Source organism: Gambusia affinis, linkage group LG11 (assembly GCF_019740435.1).
Source record: "Gambusia affinis linkage group LG11, SWU_Gaff_1.0, whole genome shotgun sequence".
Taxonomy (NCBI): domain Eukaryota; kingdom Metazoa; phylum Chordata; class Actinopteri; order Cyprinodontiformes; family Poeciliidae; genus Gambusia; species Gambusia affinis.
In genome coordinates this window covers 28,612,152-28,630,742 of record NC_057878.1, presented here as the reverse complement: position 1 = coordinate 28,630,742, position 18,591 = coordinate 28,612,152, and the positions used below count along the sequence as shown (strand labels likewise).

Genomic DNA, 18,591 nt, shown 5'->3' with positions numbered 1-18,591 from the left:
GAAAGTACCGGTCATTTCCAGCGTTATGTCTGGACGTGGTTGAAAAACAGATTCATTCAGGGAAAACATCCAGGCTGGGCTAAAATCTCCTGAATCCTTGCGGGAGAACAAATTCTGTGTTCTGGTTTGAAGGAAACCAACTGGAATGTTTGGGCCCCAATTCCAGAAGTTCTGATCGGCAGAAAAACAACACGGGTCATCACTGGAAGAAAACAAGCCCTGTTGAGAAACGTGGTGGTGGCAGCATCTGTGGTCAGGTTTCTTCAGAAGGAGCTGAGGTTTCATTTCATGAAGATAAGAGCAGCTCTTCTTCAGTTTGACCAGTAATGTGAAAATGGATGAACAGGTTTTTCATCGTTCAGAGAGTCTGAATGCAAACCCAAAACAAAACATTAGCAGAACTGTCTGGTGGTCCAGAGATGAATCTGATCCAATCTGTGGAGAAACGTGAAAAAATTTTACAAGGTGGGGAGAGTCAACATTTTCCACTGAGGATACCGGATGGGTCAGGACAGTAGTTTCTGTTTCCACTGTCAAAAGCTGTTTAGGCTAAAGGTCCGGTCCGGTCCGGTCAGGGCGGAGCTGCTGACATTTTGTCCATTGCTTGTAACAAGACATAACAGTCCGTCAGACTCATCATTGTAGCATCATGATGCTAGCAGGCCGGGTTTAACCCCTTCCTGCCCAGTGAGAGTCCAGCCAGTTTCTCTGCCCTGTTCTTCTCCCAGGTAGATCAGTTTGCTTTTGGGTCTAATTATACAGAACTTCAGTCTCATTGAATGTACAAACAATCTCTAAATAATTTATCTTGGTTTCAGAATTTTCGATTTAAAACCTGCAGTTTGTTTTCTTCATAAAGTCCACCCAGCTTCCCTTCATTTGATCTTTATCTTTCTGAGTGGAGGACGGACCAGAGGAGAAAAATGGCCGAAGCCGTCAGCTGAAACATAAACATGCTGTGGCCTTATCTCGTTTCCTGGCCGTCTCCATCACTCAGCCTTAAACAGGAAGAGGCTTCCAGTCCGGCAGGTTGACAGAGTCCAGATAAAAACCTCTGACATCCTGCAGATGTTTTAGCACAGAGAACAGAACCACAGCGACGGACAGAAGGCATTCTGGGATCAGAAAGGATTTTACTGCTATTCAAATGTTTAAGTCACTGTTTTATTTGAGTTTTGCCATCATGTGAGAACGTCGTGTGTTCTGAACAGGAGCACATGATGTCTGTTATCTTCTGCTGTTGTTTTCAGATGACCTCATCCTCCCTCTGCTCCTCTTTCTTCTAGTTTATCATAATCTCCTTTCTTTCATCGTTCATCTGTTTGTCCAGAGTACTCGGCTCGAGTCCAAAACATCAACCCCAGCATGACCTCTCCTCAGTCTGAGCACCGCCGCTCTCACTCCCTCCCGGGTTGGTTCTCCCAGCCGGACTGAAGGAACGCTTCAGGAAATCAGGACCTGCTTTTCCTTTTGTCTGAGCGTTCCTTCAGTCTGACTTCAAATCTCTCTCTGCTTTGCCTTTTTAGTGTGGTGGGCTTTTGTTGGCATTGAATCGTCTTCGTTTCATCTCTTCTTCCTCAATAAAAACTCTTTCCGTTGTTCTCCAGCTTGAGAAACACCAAACTTCCTCACCACTCGTGTTTGTTCTGAGCTGCAGTTTCCTCTGTGAAGGTGAAGGAGTGGTCCGAACAGACCAGAGGGGATAACTTTAAAGTTTCAGAGGAGGAACAAAGGAGGCTCTGTGTCCTGCCAGGAGAGAGCGTGTCACAAGATCTGTTTTGCCAAAGTTGGGGAACAATGCTGCAGCCAGGATACACTGGCCTCATTCAAAACCACTTTTATCTCTTGAGCCGTTTTCACCATTTACAAAAGCAGACAAAGTAAATGCAGACCAGTTGTCCTAGTTGGAAGCATCAGAGAACCTGAGTTTGTCCTCTGGAAGCTGGTGGCCCAATCCTCACCACGGAGGAAGATCCTTCCCAGAGATTCAAACCACAGAGGTGGAATTAGGTAACGATGGGATTCAGATTCATCAGCGCTGCCTTTACTGTCGGAGTGATCAGTTTGGTTAGTGGATCCCCTGTGGAGATCCATCTCAGACTCACCGTCACAGAACGATCGGAGAAAAGGCCTCATGGTTCTGGGATCAGCAGCTGCTAACCATTAGCCGTTACCATGGTAACAGCATACTGTAACAGGGAGGTGTGTGTTTTTGGACACATCTGGGCCTCAGTTTCAGAGCTGTGTCTCTCAGTGGGTGTGTTTCAGTTTTAAAACCAGATTTTTCCTGAATATGAGGCGCAGTAGAACAGCTGTTCTCATGTCATGTCCTCCATCGTTTCCATTCAGTCTGGAGAAACGCTGCCTCACTTCATTTACAGCTGAGACCAGCCATTCGTCCAGCCATTCGTCCAGGCATTCGTCCGCTCCGCCTGCAGACCAGAGTAAACAGGTTTCCCTCGCTGCCCAGAGTCTCAATCCAATATGGCCACCTAACGTCAAACTGTTGTGAAAGTTGAAGAAATCAAATGTTTATTGGCTCTTCTGATAGTTTGTATTGGATTCGGCCAGCAGTGTAAACTGGACAGATTGGATCTGAACTTCCAGCTGTTAAACTAAACATTTAGTGTTGTAACTAAATATTTGGCTTCCTAAATAAATATTTAACATTTTACACATTTTAAGTGATTTCCGTCAGTAATAAAGAGGGAGAAAATGAAACACTTCATTTGGATGTAAAGCATCTGTTGGATTTTTCCTCCTGGTGAAACTTAAACTGCCTCAGAACAAATAAACTAAAACCTTCTTTGTCTTAATCTTGTTTTTTTCCTGCCTTCCTCCAATAAGAACCGATCTTGATGCAAAATGTGGTGATCCAACACGCTGATCTGTTTCTGCTGTCGTGTCGTTTTTCCAACCCTCCACTTTACACTTTGTTTCCTATTTGCATAAAATTTTAACTCCGGTCCTGTTTGTGGTTGTAATGCTGCTAGCTTTCTGCCTGGCTCTCCAAGTTGAAGCAGATTAATGACAATCAGATTAATGATAATCAGATTAACTCAGTGCTTTGAGGAGCTGCTGGTGTTTGAAGTTTATGAAAAAAGGAGCCTGTTTATTTACCCAGGTTGAGAATTTAACAGCTTTTATTGGATGTGATGCTAAAATGTTGGTGTGTTTGCTCCTTTAGTAACTTTCTCCAGCTTGCATGTTGAATATGAAAGGATACTTTTCTCGGGCCAACAGGCATTTCTCATCTCTGACCTTTGACCCTCATTTATACGTCCCCTCAGGGGTCCAGGCCCGTTCAGCACCTTCAGATGAACCGACAATCCTTCCCCGACGTCGCATCACCAGTGAGGGACACTCTGATGACGGGTTGTCTCCAGATGTCCCTGTTCGCTCTCCGGTCCGGTGTGTTTCTCCAGAGTTCGTCAGCGCCATAGCCATGAACCCCGGGGGGCGGCCCAAGGAGGTAGAAAACTCGCTCCGGATGCATCAGAACATTTAAAGTTTTCTGTTTTCTGATTGGATTTTTCCCGCCTCGACAGAAAAACATGCACAGCTACCGGGAGGCCTTTGAGGAGCTGGAGGGAGGCCCCATCAGTCCTACACCCACAGCTGGTGGTGAGGCGTTTCCCCAAACCCCCGCCTTCCCCGTCTCACCGCAAACCCCTTACTTCAACCTGTGTAAGTGCCCCCTCCGGCTGACAGATGGCACTGTGGAGCTGTGACTTGGATACTCATGTAATTCATACGATTGATCATTTTTAAAATACAAGTTAAATTACAACCAACTTCTTCCTGTTGGAGATTTGAAAAAACAGGAAAGAAGGTTAGAAGGATTATAAATGTGACCATTCAATCAGACGTTTAACTCGTCTTTCTATCAGTGTCTTATAGGTCATGTTGTCTTAATAACTTCGTTTATTAAGTTCCGTTCCAGTTAACCTTTTGTCAAGATGACCAGAAATAATGTTCCTTCATTGGATTCCAGCTTCGCCTCAGGCTGCGTTCACACAGCAGCTCTTGATGCTCCATTAGGACTTTGTTACTTGGTGGTTCATTCATTGAACGTAATCAATGAAGCAATAATTAAAGTAGCTCACTGTCTTTCTGTTGATTCGCTCCATCCAAAGAGTCGGCACTGCTTGCTTCAGCCATTGTTTTGTTCAGATTTATTGTGTCTGGATTCCTCTGATGTAGTTTGACAATGGATGTAACACGTCAGCAACATCAGGGTCAGACAAAATGAAACATGACCATCAGACTTCAGACACTTTAAAAACTGTCGGATAGGTATCTGATTTGTTCTGCATATAAGTTGGATGGAAGTGATGTGTAAGTTAGCTTCCTTATGACTACATGTCTAGTTTTTACACAGCTCAGTTCCTCTGCTGTCGTCTTTACATCCTCCTGAACAGGTAACGCTGTTCTTAAGAACACTACAGTTTCCTCAGCTTGGTACAAAATGCAGCGTAGAAGTAAAAATGACCAATTCCTCAGTCAATCTTGTGTAAAGTTCATGTTTGAGGATCAGTGCAGTCTGTTGTCAGTCTTCATGTCTCTTCCAATCGTACCATCTATGAGCAAAAGCTGCGGTTTCAAAGAATTGATTGCGATTCTTTGGTAAGTGGAGGGAGTCCCACCGTCCCAACCCGTCAGCCATCCTGACCCCTGAACGCCGTTCTGTGCCTGAGTGTCTCTCTGCCCATCACTTATCACAGCCCTGCACGGCTTTGGCGTGAAACTCCCAGGAGAGCAGCAGTGTGATGAGACTGCAGAGCAGTCAAAGCTTCCAATGAAAACTGAAACGATGTTTTTACAAACCAAACTCTCAGCAGCTGCTGCTCTCCCTGCTCCTGAGTTCCCGTTGCTGCCCTGTTTCCCTGCCACAACCTGCTTCTTTCATTGTTACCTTTTTGTTGTTGTTCAGAATAATTACTTGTTGGCATGAAAAAATGATAAATCATCTCAGTGATTCAGCAGGAATAAAACCTTTTCCCAGAAACACGATGTCACCAATGTTTAGTCGAGTCTCTCCCATACATCATTCATTCATAGCTGAACAGTCGATGTGCAGCCGCGTGGCTGCAGGATGTTCGTATTACTGACACCTTACATTCATACAAGACGCAGACCACCTGGGGTCACCTGGGGTCACCTGGTGCTTCCAGGAGTAAACGCCATGGAGAGACAGTCACACCTTTCTTCTCTTCTATTGACAATGACTTTGCTGTTTCCATTCAGGAGTTTTTAGACATTTTGACAATCTTTATAGGTATTGTGGATTATCCATACAAATTACCATAATTTCACACCATGTCTGATAAAAGCTCCTCAAAACTATTCATGTCGCCTGCAGACACAAAAACCGTGTAGTAGAGGATCAGTTGAAGTGAAATATTAACGCTGCTATCAGGGCAAATATCTGCATAAAACATAAACTTCTGGACAAATCCCACAACATTTTACACTGGGCTCTGGAAGACGCTTCCCTGTGAACAGGATAGTAGAGTTTTTATCATGGAGATAATTTCAACGCTTTGGATGAAGTCTGGGAGAGTCTTTAGTTTCGTACATCTTCAAAAAAGGTTAAAAGTTGTTTAACTGATAATGTTTGACCCTGTAAATCATATTTCTTAGTTTTAACTGGTAGGAAAAAAGTGTCGATTAAAAGGAGCAAGCAGGTATTAGTCCAATAAACTCTTTTATGATTAGAGGTTAAGGCATAAAAATCCTTTGACTTTATTTCAGTTTTAACTTGGATGGTTTTATGTATCTTTCATGTTTAATGCCTGATTGGCTTCATGGGTCCAGACAGACAAAAACCCCAAAACCTTTAATCAGAGCTTCTTCATTTGTTCATTGGTTCAACTCAGCTCTGCTCTAACGCACCTTGTTCTACTAGGAGTCAGGTTGGGTCAGTTTGACTGCGATTGGTCACATGCATGTTTTGATCCTCCATCAGAGCATGAAGCATGGGAACACCCACCTGAATATGTCCGTCTCTGTGTTTAAACCCAGACATGCTGATGGTTCCTTACCTGGTTGGTTGTTCAAATCACATTTCTAAGAGTTGACAGAAATAAAAATAGTATCCTAAATGGAACCACAGTTTGTGTCAACAGGTAACGCTGTCAGCATGGCTGTAGGTCTCTGTCTCTGCGTGGTGCTAACTGCCCCGTTTCCCTCCAGGTCGGTCTCCTCCTGGTCTTGCCAAGACTCCCCTGTCAGCCCTGGGCTTGAAGCCTCACAACCCGGCAGAAATCCTCCTCAACCAAACAGGCTCAGGTTGGTCCTGAAACCATGAAGATGTCTTTAGGGTCATAGGTCAGGGATTACTGTGCAGTAGCCTCCTAATCACTGCAACAAGACCTTCAGGTCAGATAAAGAAACAACAATGAAAAGAGTGTTTAAATCAAAAGGATGGGAAGTTGATTTGCTTAGAGCTGTAAACTCCAAGAAAGAAGACACACCTTTACTAGGACTGTGAATTCACGTTGTTCTTTACAATATGTTGTTTCTGGGTTATCTCCAATGATGCCAAACAGATGATGAGAGCAGTGAACAGGAGGAAGGTAAGAATTAGAGATTGTTGCTGGCACTTGAGCTCATAATCAGCAGCCACCTCATTTATCTTAAAGGGCGATTATCATCATTTTTATAACTTTTGTTCAGGCTAATAGGTCAGGACAGGTTCATTCCCTCCCACCAAAAAGACTTGAGGGTTGGCACAGAGTGTTGACGTTAATTTTTAAACACAAAACTTGGGCATGAATGCAAAAAAAGAAAAAAACGCCCAACCAGGACAAAAGCAGTCACAGTCTGCACTTTGAATGGGAGAGAAGGTTAAAATGCTGATTCATTCCAAGAGGAGGAAGAAGTCAAAAGAAACCAAACAGACCAACATCTTACCCAGAGATTTAGGGTGTTTTCACACCCGACAGTCAGACTCACTTTTATTAGGGACCAAAACTGCAATATTTGTTCCATTTTTTAGCTGCTGTGGTTCTCTTTCATACTGCACTGAGTCAAACCAACCAAATCCTTTCAGCAACCAGTTTACCTACTCACCTGTACTGGTGCTGCACCAAGAACCACTGAAGGAAGCGACACCAAAATAACAGTTTCTGGTCTGCTTGGCATTCACATACGGCTCAGAACCGCACTAGAGTTCACTTCAACTGAGTCTAGAGCTGGGTTTGTAGGTGGACCAGAGTTTGATTGCACATTCACGCCTCCCCAAACAAACCAGACTTGAAAAAAATCTAGCTCAGTCATAGAAACATGCTGCAACAGCTCATTTATAGCAAGGATGTTTTTTCCAGCTAAACTCAATTCTGGTGAATAGCTGCTTCTGTCTGATGTAGCTGCATTTTGTTGTGTAGCGTTTTTATCCCTCAAGCTTTGGTTTGTTCCTTCCCAGGAATTCCCATTGTCCAGTTTCCCACCTCTGTTCACTTCCACAGAACTCCTCCTCTGACTGTTGATGGTGATACGCCCTTTAAGATCTCGCTTGTCTTTGTCAGCATCATCAGCTACTTTTTTTTTCTGTAAAGGAGCATTTCCTATTAGTTCCTTCTCCTTTGACCTGATTGTTGCATTGTATTAATCTTTTGCTCAAGGAAAAAAAACACAAATTATAAACCAATCATCAACAATGTACAGCATGAGGCTACACATTTAAATCTTACTCTTATTTTTTATTTTTTTTAATCAAGGCCCAAGAAGCTATGTGGAGTCTGTGGCGAGGTCGGCAGTGGTAGGAGGACAGCCACCGACATCACCTCGGAGCCTTAGTCCTCCTGGAGACATCAAGAGTCAGCAGCGAGGTCCAAGCCCAACCACTCATACGCTGAACCCACCTTTATCCAGCAGCAGTCCCATCCAGGACTCACAGGGGTGAGTCACTTACATAGTACCAAGTCCTGGTCCTCGAACTGAGGCTACATTCATACACCAGGCAAATGCGACCCATACAACTCAACTAATAGATTTCTTCCCTTAATTGTAGAGATCATCTCCAAGCAGAAAGCAGCATTAGCACTCCATCCCAACCGACTGTTGATTCTGGGTTCCACTCTCACCCTCCAGAGAGTTCATATCCTACTCGCACGCCATCAAATCAAGATCTAAATCCATCCACTTCTCCTTACCTGGACTCCAGCTCTCCAACCTCTTCCTACTTTGGATCTACAACCCCAACACTGTCCTATCTTGGTCCTAGCAGCCTACTGGGAAGCTATCCAGGCTCTGATCCCAGCCCACCTCTCTCAGAGCCCTCAAAGACCACACATGGCAATGAAAGTCTCCAGCTACAACCAAACATCCACTGCTCCAACTATAATCCCATCCTCCAGCAAAACTTCAGTGTCAAACAAGATGGATCCATCCAGACAGGTCAAAAACCCCCATCTAACGGCTTTGAGGCAGTAATGGCAGATCTTGGTGGCAGTCCGATCCTTGATCGTCATCTGCCTCAAGGAGCACAGAGCAGTCCAGTTCTCAGCAGACAGACCTCTCAGCGCAGCCCGATCCTCAGCCGGCAGCCGTCCCTGGGTCAGACCATTCAGAGCAGTCCTGTGCTTAGCCGACAGCCATCTATCACACACCCTCAAGGTAGCCCAGTGTTGGGCTGTCATCCATCTGTCACACAAATGTCCCAGAGAAGCCCCAGTTTAGATCGTCACCCCATGCACAGCGGTTACACCACACCAGATGAAAGACATGGAAACTTGTCAAGGCAGAGTAGCTCTTCGGGATATCAGGGGCCACCCACTCCCTCCTTTCCCATTTCCCCTGCTGGCTACTCAGATGGGGGGATGATGGGAATGAGTGCAGGTTTCAGGCAAGGCAGCCCAGCCCCTGGCTTCCAGCCACAGCTCCCAGAGAAGAGACGCATGTCGAGTGGCGATAGACCAAATGGAGCATTGTCCTATGGGACGCTAAATGGGAAGATCATGTCCCCGGTGAGTGGAGGGAGTACGTCTGGCTACTTCCACACCCTCTCAGACTTCTCACGGTTCAATATGAATGGTAAGAACATAAATTTTGAGAACACATATTCAGATGTTCTGAGGATTCTTCCAAGCTACCTCTAGCAGAATTAATAAATATCTGATTTCAGATTTGTCATGTTCTCAAGACAAGATTTATAATGTGATAAAAGAGCCTTGAAACATTTTTCTATAACTGTATATCATCATATCACATCTTTCACAAACAAAGGTTCTCATCGTAATTTTATTTTTACAGCAGATGGAACCCCGGAGACCAAGCTGAATGTTAAATTTGTTCAGGACACGACCAAGTTCTGGTACAAGCCAGACATCTCCAGGGAGCAAGGTACGCTGCTTTTAGACTCTGAGTTCACGTTTTCAGTCTCTGTGGGGTAACTTGTTTTAGTTGTTGGAAAAGAGGCTCCTCATGTTCAGAAGCAGCGTGGATTTTAATGCTGGCAGGGGGATATTGGACCAGATCTTTAACTTAAATAAATCATTGTCTTGTTGTTTTGACCACTTTGTGGATCTGGATGAGGATCACTAAACAATTCCCTTGAGGTATTTTATATGAAAATAATTTCTCTCAAGCGAATACAAAGATAAATTTTTCAGAACAAATTTGTCTTGTTCTGGGGTTGGAGTGTTTTATGTTCATGAAACAAGTTACAAAGGAAAGGAGTGTCTGTTAATCTCAGGATATCATCTATGGTTCTGTTGTCTTCAGCATCTGAGGGGAGTTAAAGTAGAGCCACTGCTCCTCCCCATTAAAAGTAATCAATTATTGATCAGGTAATCAGGCATTGATCAGGATGCCTCCTTCGGGAATTCTTTCATAGAAGCAGTGAGGAACTGGCTCTAGCACTAGCCCCGGTTAAGAACTCAAACCTCAGCGGTGGACAAGCCCTTTTTGATATGAACCTACCTTTTAGGGTGTTTCTAAGCCTGATTGTCTAGTGGACTCTGCTTGTTGACCAAAATTGCAACATGTATTGAAATTTCAGCAGGTATGGTTCACTTTCATGCTGCACTGTGTCAAACTAACCAACCCTTTAAGAAATCTGTTGATCTCCTCTCTTGTGGGGGAGCTGCACCAAGAAACTCTGAAAGAAACAATACAAAAACCTCTGACATTGAGCGCAACCTCCTTCTTTACTAACTGTTAATAAAAATGGAGTGGTGTCAGATTTTTTCACTTTTGTCTTTGGTACAAGAACACAAGCCGTTTCTCCTGCTAGCACCCGATACACACGTCTGTTTTGGTTGTATTTAGCCCTTCTGTGCTGCTCTGTCGTCCACTTCCTGCTCTTGGGGCAATCCCCAGTCCACTTGGCATTGCATTCGAACAGCACCAGAGCTCACTTCAACTGGGCCAAGGGCTGCTGCGGATGCACTCCTGGTTTCCCCCATCAAGCACAAGTCAGGACACTGACTGGGTCTCTTCAAAATTCCTTTTTTTTTGTTTTGCATTATGAATCAAGTAAGGAGTCATTTACAGTTTATCTTGTGTTCTTTAGCCTTGGTTAATGCTGTGCACATACTTTTAGAAGGTGTGTTATGTTTTCATTTAATGCTGCACAGATGGTTAAATATTCATGGTTTTCACTCTGAGATGATGGACACAATATCAGTGACCCTATAACATCATTTTAGAGAAATAATGAATATGCATGTGGTCTTTGGTTTGGGTCAGTTGCCACCAGCCATCCTGCATGCATTTTCTCCCTTGCGTTATATTGCATCATCTTGAAATCATGCACAACTGCAGTGACATCAGGCGCATGTAGTTTATATTTAGTGCAGTCCTAAAGAGTGAAAACCACAGCATATGTAGAGAATTACTGAATATCTCATTCATCTCTCTTAAACTGTCACATGTGCAGAAGTGCAGCAGTGAGGACTAAAGCCCGTCTCCTGAGTGTCTGAAACAAGTTGTCATCCTGGAGACTAAACTCTTGGTTTACTTCTTCATTTTTTTAAATTTGCATCATTTTAGAGCTTTTTTGCTTCTTCCTGTTTTTAAATGTTAGCACTCAAATCTAGTTAAGTGTCACTGCTTTGCTATAGCTAAGAGGTTAAATTGAAAAATTACCACAATCTATGTTTTTTGTTGTTAAAAAACAAACCCTAGTGTGACCCTAGTATTGTAATGTTCTTGTTATTCTATCTGCTGGAACGAAGCTCATCTTTTTGCCCAGTATTCTTTTAAAATCAATATCTAGACATTAATCTCATGATACTTGTATGTTTTAGAAGGTTTATACCAGAATAGTGTCAGAGAGTCTCTACAGAGCCACAGTGATTGGCTGGTTGACCGTCTGAAGGCGGTCTCAGGGCTCAGACAACAAAAAATTGCCCTCAACATCCACACTTCCTCTGATGTATTCATAAATATGTTGTGTGATTCCAGCCATCAACCTGCTGAAAGACAGAGAGCCGGGAGCCTTTGTCATCAGAGACAGCCACTCGTTCAGAGGGGCGTACGGCTTGGCCATGAAGGTGGCGTCCCCTCCACCCTCAGTGCATCAGAGCAAGAAAGGTAGGAGGCGTCTGTACTGCAGCTACTGCTGTCTTGATTTGGCCCCAGTACGGTTGAGATTATATCATGACAACAAAGAACTGAGAACTGGTTTGATGTCAATCGATTGATCTGTGCCATGCAGGTGACATCACCAACGAGCTGGTGAGGCACTTCCTGATTGAGAGCAGTCCTAAAGGAGTGAAGCTGAAAGGCTGCCCCAATGAGCCTTACTTTGGTAAGCAGAACATCAGCAGGCATCTTTGTACAATTAGACAAGTCAAACATAAGTACATATCTGCTTTTCTCTAACTTATTAAAGTGGAGTCTCTATAATCTACATTAACATTGTGAACTGTTTTCAATGGGTTCAGGAGCTTGTTAGTTTTATCTATAATACCTCTACTGGCATGAAACCAATGTCTTTGTTTTCCTGAACCACTGTTTGAAGAAAATGTCTTCTAGAAACTAGCAGCAGGTTCTGAAATTAATTTTGAGGCCGTCTTCAATCCAAAAAGGCCCAATCAGCTTTTTACAGTACCCCCCCTCACCCTCCCAGCAGGAAGTGAACCTCTGATTACTGATCCACCAACAGGATCGTCTATCTGGTCCTTCAAGAGTCACTCTCATTTCATCCATAAAGCCTTCGTAGAATCTGTCTTCAGACATTTCTTGGCCCAGTCTAGATGCTTCAGTTTCTTGTTCAGCGGTGGTTGGGTGAGCTCTGAACTTCTTCTCTAGTTCCTCCAAGTAGGTGACAGTTATAGACGATGACAGATGGATTCCTGGTAGCTTCAGGCTTGATTCTTCTCAAATCCTTGGCAAGTCATTGGTGTCTTTTTCTCTCAACCCACTTCTTGCGACCCTGTTGACTATTGACCCAAAACATTTGATGGTTCTGTGATCACACTTTGACATCTTAGCTATTTCAAGGGTGCTGCATCCTTTTGAGAGACTTTTGGTGATGATTGTCTAAATGTCTCCCTATTTTTTCTCACAAGTTGAGGCTACTTTGAGTATGAAAGATTAATTGAAAGAGTTGTTTTTCTGTTTGGCAGGTTGTCTCTCTGCTTTGGTCTACCAACATGCCATCACACCTCTGGCGCTCCCCTGCAAACTCGTCATCCCTACCACAGGTATTGACTGACCTTCCACTCTGATTATAGAAGCATTGCTTTGGTTTTTTTAAGGTTGTAAATGTGCTTTCTGTAGATCTGATGGAAGAAACTCCAGAAGTCGCAGCTACAAACCCGCTGGCTGAAAGGCTGAAACAAGGAGCAGGTAACACATCTAACACCATCTAATTCTGCTGTTGAAAGTTCAGTTATCTGGTGTCAGAAGCAGCATTTAGATACTCACAACCTGACTCCTTGTTATCTCAGTGCAGAGGGCCCCAGCTGAGTCCCATGGTAAAGCCATTTTCACATCTGGAATGTGCATCTTACATGTTGGTCTATGTTCTTAACAGCAGCGTCCAGCATCTCCTCAGTAACCTTTCTGTGGAATGATTTTCCTCCTAAAACTCCCAGATTCCTTCCTGAAGCATGATCCACGTTAAAACGTTTTCTGCATGAACAGAGGAGAACCTGCTCAACACGTTTGATCCATCTGGGGTGATTTCTCTCTCCTCCCAGCATGCAACGTTCTCTACATCAACTCGGTGGAGATGGAGTCCCTGACGGGTCCCCAGGCTGTTGCCAAGGCGATTTCTGAGACGCTGGCTGCGGCTTCGCCCCCCACCGCCACCGTTGTGCACTTCAAGGTGTCTTCCCAGGGCATCACGCTCACTGACAACCAGAGGAAGTAAGTCGGAAACATCCTCCCCGTTCCGACACCAGTCAGAATAACACAAGGTTTGGGTTTTATCTTCAGGCAGGACGCTGCAAAATGAGCTGAATTCAGATTACCTAACCACAGACTGAGTGTTGTTTAGATAACATCATGTAACTGGTGAATAAACTGAAAATGACCAAAACATTCTGGTAGAAACTTTCCACAGCAACATTTGTAAGCAGTTCAATGATAAAACTAATCCACCAACATGATTTCTCCTCTTTTCCAGGCTTTTTTTCCGACGCCACTATCCTGCTAACACCGTCACCTTCTGCAATACTGACCCTCAGGACAGGAAGTAAGTCAGACACAAATCTACTCAGGATTTCTTTTGTGTTCAACCTTTTTCTTGTTGCATGTATCAAAGAACAAAATGTGAAACAAAACTAAAGCAGTTGCTATGCTAACCAGCTTTCTCTCTAAAAACTGGATTGGTGGAGAATTTCCAACATGCACTGGTGGGCACCACTAACTAAAACGTTAGCTGTGCTAATCATATAGCATGAATCATTAGCATTAGTTTCACTAACCCTAAAGCGCTATATCATATCAAACCATCAAGCATCAATTGATGCAATTACATGTAATTACATTATAATTACATAACTAACAATTTTAAATAAGGTGTTAATTACAGTCTAGTTTTGAATCTGTTAGAAAATGAAGGGATTACAGATTTGTAAGTATTTTTGGGAGTAAAACCTTTGACAGATCAGAAGGATTTTAAAATGACAATGGAGTTTTCTTAGAGGAATGTAAAGAAGCTTTAGTTGTGACAACAGGTTCATTTTTCATCCTCACTCAGCGTTTGAACAGTTCTCTGTGTGTCCAGGGAAAACCTGAGAAAAAAAATCCCTGACTTGTGTATTTTCTACCCTTCCAGATGGAGCAACCCTGAGGGCGGTCCAGCCAAGTGAGTGGCCGCTCCATCAGCAGCGTTTCCTGCCCGATCCGACCTTCCTCCTCTTTAAATCTCTCGTTTCGTTTCAGGCTCTTCGGATTCGTGGCGCGGAAGCAGGGAAGCACAACGGACAACGTCAGCCACATCTTCGCGGAGCTGGACCCGGACCAGCCGGCCAGCGCCATCGTCAACTTTGTGTCGAAGATAATCGCCTCGCAGACCCGATGAGGAGCAGGCTCAACCCGCCCCTCTTAGCCCGGTTCCTTTAAAACCTTTGGTTGCTTTTCGTTTCTTCTTCAATGTCGCCCTTTTTTCTTGCTCTGTCTCCTTTAAGACGTGTGGTCGTTCTCAGTCGGGCTTCAGGACAGAGCAGAGGAAGTGACGGATGGGGGGTAGCTGTGTTTGACGGAGGGATGGGGCGGTGATTAAGCCTCCAGGGAAAAGGGAATGATTGTGTGCAAATTTGAACATTTTTATGTTGTTTTTTAAGGAGGAAGTGAAGTTGTGTGAAGGTGGATTGTTTATCTTTTAGACCGCTCAACCAAAGATTTAACAAAGGTAGTCCAGGTGTGAACCGTGCACCGCCGAGGGAGGGTCACAAGTACTCTTTTGTAAAACAGATATGGCTGCTTAATCCAAAAAACCCAAGTTTCTGTCTGTATGTACTGATACTGTAGGTCAATCCTGCACCACTGCTGTCTTACATGAAACACTGTTGGACATGTTGCAGCTGGTGGAGGTCTGTAAATATTCTGAATGGCTTTTTATTTTGGAGTAGGACTAGTAGACGACATCTGGTGTTTTGTTTTCTAAAGCTTTGAAAAAAAAAAAATCCACGATGTCTTAAAGACGTAGGACTGAAGCTGATGACCGTCACTGTGACCTCACTTCATGTCCGCCACCATCGCAGCAGTTTAACTCGCGACTGAAAGGCTCAGAGCTGATCGTTCTTTACGGCTCTCGGGTTTTTGTCTGAATGCTCACCCTACCCAAAAGTAAGCTATACCTATAAATATATATGAGTTCTATATATAAACTTCCATTGGTTTAAGATATTTATTTTTTTTGCTTCATTTTAACTTGTATACCTGTATTATAAAGTATACATTACTAAAAACAGAGAAGATGGCTGAGAAGTTGTAAAGCGTGTGCTTTTAAAGTGCATCACTGTTGTTTTGAATGTTTTTCACGTTTTGTTTTCTTTTAACACTTTTATGTTTTATTGGGGAAATATTTTGTATCAAAGAATATTATCAAAGTCCAAATTGGAGTTGATCTAAAGTGAAGCCAGAAACAAATGATTTGTTGCCTTGAACCTACCTAGAAAGTACATCGTCCACATTCAGTACCTTAAGTATGTGGGATGGTATCGAGGTCCGGTCCAATACGGTTTTCATTCTGATCCCTCAGAGTCGGTTTAATTTCTTAAAACCCAACGAAAGCAGCAGCCATGATGATGAACAGGTCAGAGTTTCTTTACTTGTAATGTACAGCTGGGTCCACTCACTGACCACAGCGGGTCACCACAACCTGAACCATCCAGGAGGAACAGTCCGACCTGGATGCAGATCATTTAAGGAGACGGAAACATCTAGAATAGTTTCATGGAGCTTAGCGCCACAAAAGCCCACTGCTAACCGTCCAGAACCCTCAACGCTGTGGCCTCTACAAAGCAAAGACCAGGACAGAGAAGTGGAAGGTGGTGAAAAGAGATGTTGAAGCGGGTCGTCCAGAGCTCACGCACTCCAATAACACAACGCAGACCACAGCATTTTAGGTCTGCGTTGTGTTATACAAGCCTAAGTATAGCAAACCCAAAATCTCAACCCAATTCAGCTCCACGATTTAACAAATTTAAACCTCTTCATGTTCCCTAAAGGAAAGACTTCAGGATGAGAACCGATTCAACTGGACTCTGTCTGCAGGCATTGAAAACCCAAATCCTCCCAGCCAGGTTAAATGAGACACTACTGCCCTCCTGTGGTGCAGAAGAAGAACTACAACAGATTCTAATTCAGTGTTTTAACTGTATTGGATGAGAAATCAAATCTGAGAAATTAAGAACTGGTTGGCAGCAGGATGATTGATTAGACGTATTTGGAGCCTTATGATAAATTTTTAAAAATGCAGCACTTACAGGGTTTTTGTATCTAGAATGTATTTATTAGCTGGGGGGCTTGCACGCTCAACTGTAACCGTAATGCTGCTGACTAATCTCTACACAGCATCCAGTTTTACTCAAACCCGGCCCGTCAGTAGTTTATAGATGCTCTAGACGCGGCTTATGCAACAACAACAAAAAAAAAAAGTACAAACGTTTTTTGCTTCCAAAACAATTACTGAAGTTAAATGACTTTGAGCTAAGAGTCCAGATTTGTCTGGACTGTAGAGTGTATGAATGAGCTATAATTTCTGTAAAGAGCTTTGTTGATTTTGGTTTGCTACATGGTATGCATTTTATCATTTCAGATTGACAAAAACATTAAAAAGCAGTACAAATCAACATGCTGGAGTTTTATTTGTACTTATGAAGAGTCTGTTTCTTTTGTTGACTGGAGAAAAATCCTTTAAGAATCAAACTTTATATGCTTTTTGGGTGGCTATTACTGGGATCGTAGGAAAGTGATGTGAGGATTATTATACAATACAAACAGAAAAGATTTAAGATACAATTTCTGCATAGACCTTGAAGTTTTAACCAGTTCGTATTAGATAGGCAAACAATCTTTAATCGGTTGCTATATTTGATTAGCATGTGGTTTCTAGAGCTGGCCTCCCCTTTAATAAAAGGGTTAATATTATTAAAAATACTAGTTTTTATATTAATTCATTGTGCAATAACTCAGTTAGGGTTCATCAGTCATTTTAAATTTGAACCTGTATAAATTAGTCTACAACCATCTAACCCTCAGAAATGATAAAAAGTTTCTCAAATCACAAAGTTGGGTAAAAATAAGTAAATAAATAAAATAAAGCAATTTAGAAAAATTAGTCCACGTTTATTATGTTAAATTGGATTTTGAGCTGTATTATTGAGCCATTCAATATGATCTAGAGTTTCTATAAAAAAATATGGAATCTGGAAAAAGTCTGACAGCTCTGAACGTTTGAGATTAGACTAAAACGAATTAATACAATGTAAACAAACGCATAGAATAACGTTTTCCAAAAAGCGGCCAAATCTTCCATTCGTAGAAGTGATTAACCGCAACCTACTCCAGTAATTAGACGGCACCGGAAGGTGCACATTTACTCTATTTAGCTAGCGATAGCTGCCCCTGTAACTGCAGCTAGTTCAAAATTGTTTTAAACATTTCATTACCTAAAATAAATTAGGACAAAAGAAAGACATTTATGTTTAAAAAAGAGCCTCTCTCACTAGAAGAGCAGCTAGCATTGCTGCTAACTGACAAACGGCTGGTTTAGAAACACCAGTGAACCTAGAAGGAACGTTAGATGTTTATATAACATTAAAATTGACTTAAACTGTAAAAACAAAACACATCGAACTCACCAGTGGTGAAAGCTTCTAGTTTCAAAGCCAGATGATCTGCTTTCTCCTCCGGGAGAAACAGCCGAATCTGCAGCCTGGGAACAAAAAAGTTATTAGATGTTCTGACCCAATCATTTTGTTGTCGCAATTTATTTTCATTTTAAAACTATAGAGAAAAAAGTACAAATAAATTTGAATATGTGATCTTTTTTTTCCTGAAAATGTTTACCCTAAAAGTGGTTTAGAATAATACAGAAAATTAAATCAGTTCTTTACATGCAATTAAAGGCTCACCTGTAATAACGCGCCTGGCCACTTGGTGTCACTGTTTCCATTTCAGACATACAGTTGCCCTCTGGGCTCCGTCTACCCTGCAACATCGCTGCTTTAGGGGACTTTAATTTCATGTTTTACCAATTTCATCTCAATATTTGCTTTTTTTGCGCATACAGCCTTAAAATAGTAATAAAAACAATCAATTTCTGGACAAATCTGAATAATAAGCATCGTATTTTAGAGCTTTCAGCAGGTCAGGTGCTTTGTTTCCCTATATGAAATCTTCACACAGTGCAAAGCCTCATTTTTCACAGCCTGTAAAGGTTCTTTTACAAGTAAATGAAGTTCAATCCTAGTTCATGGGAAAATGTAACATCACCACTGGAAGTCCTGCATAATGCTTCCTGAGAGGAAGCATTATGCAGGACTTTAATCCTTTCATCTCCCTTACAGCATGGGATTGAATTGTGATTCTGGAAAATGGTAATTTGTGCCTCCACAGGGAGTCCAGATGATGAGTTGGGGGTCTTAGATTGTGGTTTAGGGCAGAAGAAAGGTTGTGTGTGGGGGA

At 42.7% G+C, this 18,591-nt stretch overlaps 1 protein-coding gene across 7 annotated transcripts in view; it reads left to right on the top strand.

Moving 5' to 3' along the window:
* Positions 1 to 16,754, top strand: part of tns1b (tensin 1b) — a 35,972-nt gene extending 19,218 nt beyond the window's left edge. For 2 of the 7 annotated variants that reach the window (XM_044131287.1, XM_044131285.1), the window contains exons 14-29: positions 1,331 to 1,411; positions 3,291 to 3,472; positions 3,549 to 3,687; positions 6,196 to 6,291; positions 7,722 to 7,902; positions 8,015 to 9,036; positions 9,256 to 9,345; positions 11,410 to 11,538; positions 11,663 to 11,755; positions 12,576 to 12,653; positions 12,730 to 12,798; positions 12,900 to 12,926; positions 13,152 to 13,320; positions 13,580 to 13,648; positions 14,234 to 14,263; positions 14,341 to 16,754. In XM_044131287.1, the coding sequence (XP_043987222.1) occupies positions 1,331 to 1,411; positions 3,291 to 3,472; positions 3,549 to 3,687; positions 6,196 to 6,291; positions 7,722 to 7,902; positions 8,015 to 9,036; positions 9,256 to 9,345; positions 11,410 to 11,538; positions 11,663 to 11,755; positions 12,576 to 12,653; positions 12,730 to 12,798; positions 12,900 to 12,926; positions 13,152 to 13,320; positions 13,580 to 13,648; positions 14,234 to 14,263; positions 14,341 to 14,479 (2,594 nt within the window). In that variant the 3' untranslated portion in view covers positions 14,480 to 16,754. The remainder of the gene's footprint in view (positions 1 to 1,330; positions 1,412 to 3,290; positions 3,473 to 3,548; positions 3,688 to 6,195; positions 6,292 to 7,721; positions 7,903 to 8,014; positions 9,037 to 9,255; positions 9,346 to 11,409; positions 11,539 to 11,662; positions 11,756 to 12,575; positions 12,654 to 12,729; positions 12,799 to 12,899; positions 12,927 to 13,151; positions 13,321 to 13,579; positions 13,649 to 14,233; positions 14,264 to 14,340) is intronic. The other 5 variants (XM_044131290.1, XM_044131286.1, XM_044131291.1 and 2 more) reach the window with 5 other exon arrangements.
* Positions 16,755 to 18,591: the final 1,837 nt, after the last annotated feature.